Here is a 5,448-nt window from a genome sequence, read left to right on the forward strand (position 1 = left end):
AAACATCACTAGTGCACCCCAAGGAGAAGTACTGGGCCTGATAAAGCCCTTATCCAGACGATCCTTCAACTGAGCTTTCAATTCTTTTAACTCAGCAAGAGCCATTTTGTATAGAGGACTAGATATTGGCTGAGTATTTGGAAGCACATCAGTTGCAAAGTCGATTTCTCTTTCGGGAGGAAGACCAGAAAGTTCATCAGGAAATACATCGGGAAATTCATTCACGATGGGAAACGATTGAAGGATTGGAGATTTCACCTCCATATCATGAACTTATACCAAATGATAGATATACCCCTTCAAAATCATCCTTCGAGCTTTAAGGTAAGAAATAAACTTCCCCTTAGGCGCTGCAGCATCACCTTTCCATTCAATAATAGGCTCACCTGGAAAATTAAAACGAACAATCTTTGTCCAGCAATCTACATTGGCATAACAAGAAGCCAGCCAATCCATACCCATAGTGATATCAAAATCAACCATTTCTAGCTCATACAAATCAGCTAATGTATGGCGGTCGTGAATCTTCACGTCACAACTTCGATATACCCGTCTAACTACAATAGACTCACCCATTGGCGTAGATACCTCAAATGACTTATGCAACAATTCAGGCTCTCTATCCCATTTACTAGCAACGAAGGGGGAGATATACGACAATGTAGAACCAGGATCTATCAAGGCATACATATTGATAGAAAAGATGAATAATATACCTGTAACCACGTCCGGAGATGATTCTAAATCCTGACGACTCGATAAAGCATATATGTGATTCTGCTGACCTTTTGAACTAGAAGCTCCAACTCTTCCCCTACCCCTTCCAGCTGATGTTTGCATACTTTGCCTAGGAGGACGTACCAAAGAAGAAGAAGCCCCTGCAGATGCCGTCGACCGAGCCATACCCCCTCCGCCTATCATCGAACAATGTCTCATAATATGACCTGGCTGTCCACATGCATAACATGCATCAGAACCCTGGCGACATGGTCCAAAATGATTTCGGCCACATTGGTCATGTATGGGAAACTGAGGCCTCATCTGATTGAACTCGCCTTTAAACTGTGGACCTTAGGTCCGTGAACTTTGACCTGGACCAGAATAAGTGGTCCGATCACATCGCTGTCCCTAAAACTATGATGGTGCACTGACTACTGAATAAGATGGATGCCTAGCAAACTGTGGCCTAAATCCACCTCGACACTCTCATGTGTTACCTGTGAACTGCACAATCTTCTACTGGCCTTTATCATGCTCTCGATTGGCTCGTTGTTTCCTCTTGCATTCCTCTAGACCTTGTGCATATGCTTAAATACGGGAAATATCCATTCCTTGGTTTAGAGAAGCTGTAATGCACTCATTTATCAAGTATGCCTCCAAACCACTAACAAACTGGTGTACGCGATCACTCATATCAGCAACAATCGTAGGAGCATACCTAGCCAAAGAGTTGAATTGCATGCTATATTCCTGAACGCTCATATTACCCTATTCTAAGTGTAAGAACCTATCTCGTCGGGCTCTTCGAAGCTCAATTGGCAAATATTGCTATATAAATGCCTTAGAGAACTCCTTCCATGTCACTGGTGGCGCATTAGGCCCCCGAGTTTGCTTCCAAGTCTCATACCATGTGACAACAATATCACGTAGTCTATAAGAAGTAAACTCCACTGACTCAACATCTGTGGCATGTATAATTTGTAAGGTCCATTGCATAAGATCCAAAAAATCCTGTGGGTCAGCATTAGGATCAACCCCTGTAAATACTGGAGGATCCAAGTTGATAAAGTCCCGAGTCTCGCACTCACGAACCTATCAGCAATACCGAGGGTCTGGTGTTGGTCCTGGGAGGCCACTATTCGAGTCAGCAATTGTACAACACTCCACATGTCTAGGTCCTGATCAGGAACAACTGGGAGATGGACGGGAGGTACGTTAGCTCCTCTATGCCCTTCCGGGGGTAGTGAGAGTGCTGCCCTAGAAGCCTGAGAATCAGCCTCATTCTGTGGCTCATGTTGATCTACATTAGCAAGTGGCACCTGACTTGTGCCCTCTCCCACCTCCTCATCCAACCTCTGAATAAATTTCATAGCCACTTGTCATCTTGTAGTATTAGGCATCACTGAGAAGGTAAACAAAAAGAGAATTAGGAATGAACACTTATGATTAGGCTCTATTGCACGATCTAGATCTAGAAGAAAGTAATAATCTTAAATACCCAATAGCCTCATTTTATAAGTGTGGTGCACAACACACCATAAACAAGACTCTACTAGACACGGCTTGCAGACTCCCTAGGACTGACCTGCTCTGATACCAAGTTTGTCACACCCCAATCTTGGGAGGTGTGACCGGCACCCGATGCCCGAAGGCTCGAGCGAACTATATATATATATATATAACCTAGGCAACAAGGCTGCAACAATGGTATAACAGCTATCCAGAAGGCCAATAGGTCCATACAATATATATGTATATATATATATATATATATATATATATATATATATATATATATATATGCAACGAACGCTAGTCTACAAGCCTCTAAGAGTGTTAGACAATCTCAACAGGCCGGGACAAGTCCCCCGACATGCCCAAAACTACACATATACACCTGTAATAGTACCTATGGACTCAAAATCAGCAACTCCGAATAAGTGGAGTGCGACACCCAACGCTGATCCCGAGGGTCCTATTGAGGAGGCACGCCGCTCTGTCTATCCGAACCTGTGGGCATGAAAGCGCATAAAAAGACATCAATACGAAATATGTACTGAATATGTAGGGCGATAAGTGTAACATGAAAAATGTATTTAACAAGAGAAGAGATATAAAGACAATCTGAATTCTGAAACTAGCCTCGATAGGAAACTAAAATTCAACATGAATATAAATGCATGCTCATAGAATCGTAGCTCACAATCGCTACTTATAATATATCACATTATATAATAATAAATCCCTCCATGGGGCTATAATATCCATAACATACCCCGACCATAATAAAGGCTCGGTAGAATCGTACCCGACCACATGAAGCTCGGTAATCCCAACTGATCAGTGGTTACACAATATGTGTCATACCCGACCGACTATAGTGTGACTCGATAATAAAAGTAAATACATATATCTATAAGTGCAATGCAAACCTAACCTTAAAAGACGTATTCTAAGAAGAGTCGAAGTGGCCTATCATCATTATTCCCCGACTATCATGGTTGTCGCTAAAGTATTTAATTTTCAACTACGAGCCAACAAGTATTAAGAACATGAGAGTTATGTATTATGAGTACCTTTGAAGTAAGTGTTACTTTTCAGCAAATATTATTCATGATTTATATGAACGTCGAAAGGAGAATGAGTAAAAGGGCTCTAGTTCTTTTTAAGCAAGGAACAAGGAAAACCGAGAATTCATAGATATTCTCTGAAGTAAGCAATCTATGAGAAAGGATCAGGTTTCAGCATCTTTATGAGTTGAAGGTGAAATAACTCGAATCCGACGAAACAATTCGATAAACGTTTATTCGAATTCTATTCATGTCGAAAAAGTATAGCGAAAGCCCTACATACCTTGTCGATGGAGTTATATACGGTTTCCGAGACCTCGAAAACCTTAGGAATGCTTTCCTACATAATACGAACCATTCAATATCAAATTCAAGCTCATATCTTATATAATTTTTCATTTAGACATTTAAGCGAACAACTTGTGGGCATGAATTTGTAGACTCTTTTGTAGTTTAATTTCCCCGCAACACACCACCAAATTTTTACTTTACTATGTCTCCTAGCCGATACGATTCCATCCATGTCTTCACAGATCCAAACAACACAATAAAACTATATAGAACAACTCCAATAATCAAGTCATATTACGAGAGGTTTCTTAAAAAAAATCAAGAACATTTCTATAGAGGTTTCAACTATTCCTTAGGAATTATTATGGTAGGAGTTTACAAAAAGATCAAAGAGGAAGTTAAATCATACCTTATGTGACCAGAATTACTTTAAATTCGAGATTACTTCAAGGCGAAGTCTTCCTACGAAAAGTGAAACACCGAAGAATTCACGATTCCGAAGTTACCATGGTATTCTCCATTGTGAGGATGACTAAATTGCTGTTATGATTGGCTAGATGGATGGGAGGAGTTTGAGAGGAATTCCTAGGTTTAGGTTCTATTTTGGAGAGGACAAAACGTAGGGGTTATGTTTTAAATTGACTTAAATAAAAAAAAACTTTTAACTAAAATCGACTAAGCACACTGCTCCCGTAGCAGTGTGTACCCGTGTACGAAAATGTTAATATCTCTCTACTCCAAAGTCGTATTAATGAACGGTTTGTTGCATTTGAAACTATACTCATAGACCTTTGATTCAGTGGATAAAAAACACTATAACTCCTAGTATATTGAGATAAAAGCTCATCAACATTTTATCCAAATTTCAGTGAAATTTAAAACCCGTAACTTGCGGCGATCTTTGTTGACTTTTTAATCACAACTCGAATGACTTCCACTTTTAACGTATAACTATCACATCATTTAAATATCTCATAGAAATTATCTTCCTATTGAATTAGCCCATTTATGGCATGATAACACCAAATACACAAGGTGTAACACTTCTTAACTTTACCCAAGTTTAATTACTCCTACTCTTCTTTCTTTCGTTCGACAATAATGTTATTGGAAACCAGATTGTCCAGTTTTAATTCCGCGTGCCAACCAAAGAATCACCTCTTACCAAGATGGTTTTTCTTTCATTTATACCTACCCTTTTACTTTAGCATTTAAACCCCCCATTGACCCAATGATCATTTTTGTCGCTATTTTAATGTTTGCCTTGGCAAGATTGGTCCCATTGTATGGAGGGCAATGGCGTGCCTTCACTATTTGTCCGATTTAGTTTCCGCTCCTTTTACCTTCTGTCACTTACTTCACCTTTACTCTCCCAAGTTGTTTCATGTAGGGGTCTTTTCCCTCGTGGCAAAAGCAAAAGGGTTTTAGTTAGCCTTGAGGATGACCGTGATAGTGGCTGGTACGCATGTTTTGTTGCCGTCCCCACTAGTGGGTTACTGAGTGAAGAAAACATGCCTTTTCCAGAAAAATGAAACTTTGCACGTAAGTCTTTCCCCCTATCTTTGATGCCTTGAATTCCTTCATGTAATCACACATTCATTTTTTAGCAATCATGGAAGTCTTTGAAGAAATTCCCGACTTTCGTGCTTGGGTAGAAAAAATGTTGACTGCTGCTCCGATGGACAAAAGATCTTGGAAGTTTATTTTACAAAAATTAGGTTGGAAAGTGAAGACTCACGGTATTCTTCATCCTCATAGTTATTCTCTTTCTTTTACTTGTTCATATATAAATTCTTTATCATCCTTTTTTTATTAGAGTTTTCTATTCGTAGAACTAGTCCCACATCTATTCCATCAACTAGACTTT

General features: G+C 39.6%; 1 protein-coding gene across 1 annotated transcript; it reads right to left on the reverse strand.

Annotated features, from left to right (window-relative positions):
* Positions 1-273: 273 nt before the first annotated feature.
* LOC138888698 (uncharacterized) lies at positions 274-1,041 on the reverse strand. Its single transcript, XM_070170610.1, has one exon. The coding sequence runs from the start codon at positions 1,039-1,041 to the stop codon at positions 274-276; it is 768 nt and encodes a 255-aa protein (XP_070026711.1).
* Between the last annotated feature and the right edge of the window lie 4,407 nt (positions 1,042-5,448).

Source organism: Nicotiana sylvestris, chromosome 3, assembly GCF_000393655.2.
Source record: "Nicotiana sylvestris chromosome 3, ASM39365v2, whole genome shotgun sequence".
Classification (NCBI taxonomy): Eukaryota; Viridiplantae; Streptophyta; class Magnoliopsida; order Solanales; family Solanaceae; genus Nicotiana; species Nicotiana sylvestris.

Excerpts from the sequence above, each read along its gene's own strand:
- LOC138888698 (XM_070170610.1), bottom strand. The coding sequence starts at position 1,041 with ATGAGGCCTCAGTTTCCCATACATGACCAATGTGGCCGAAATCATTTT.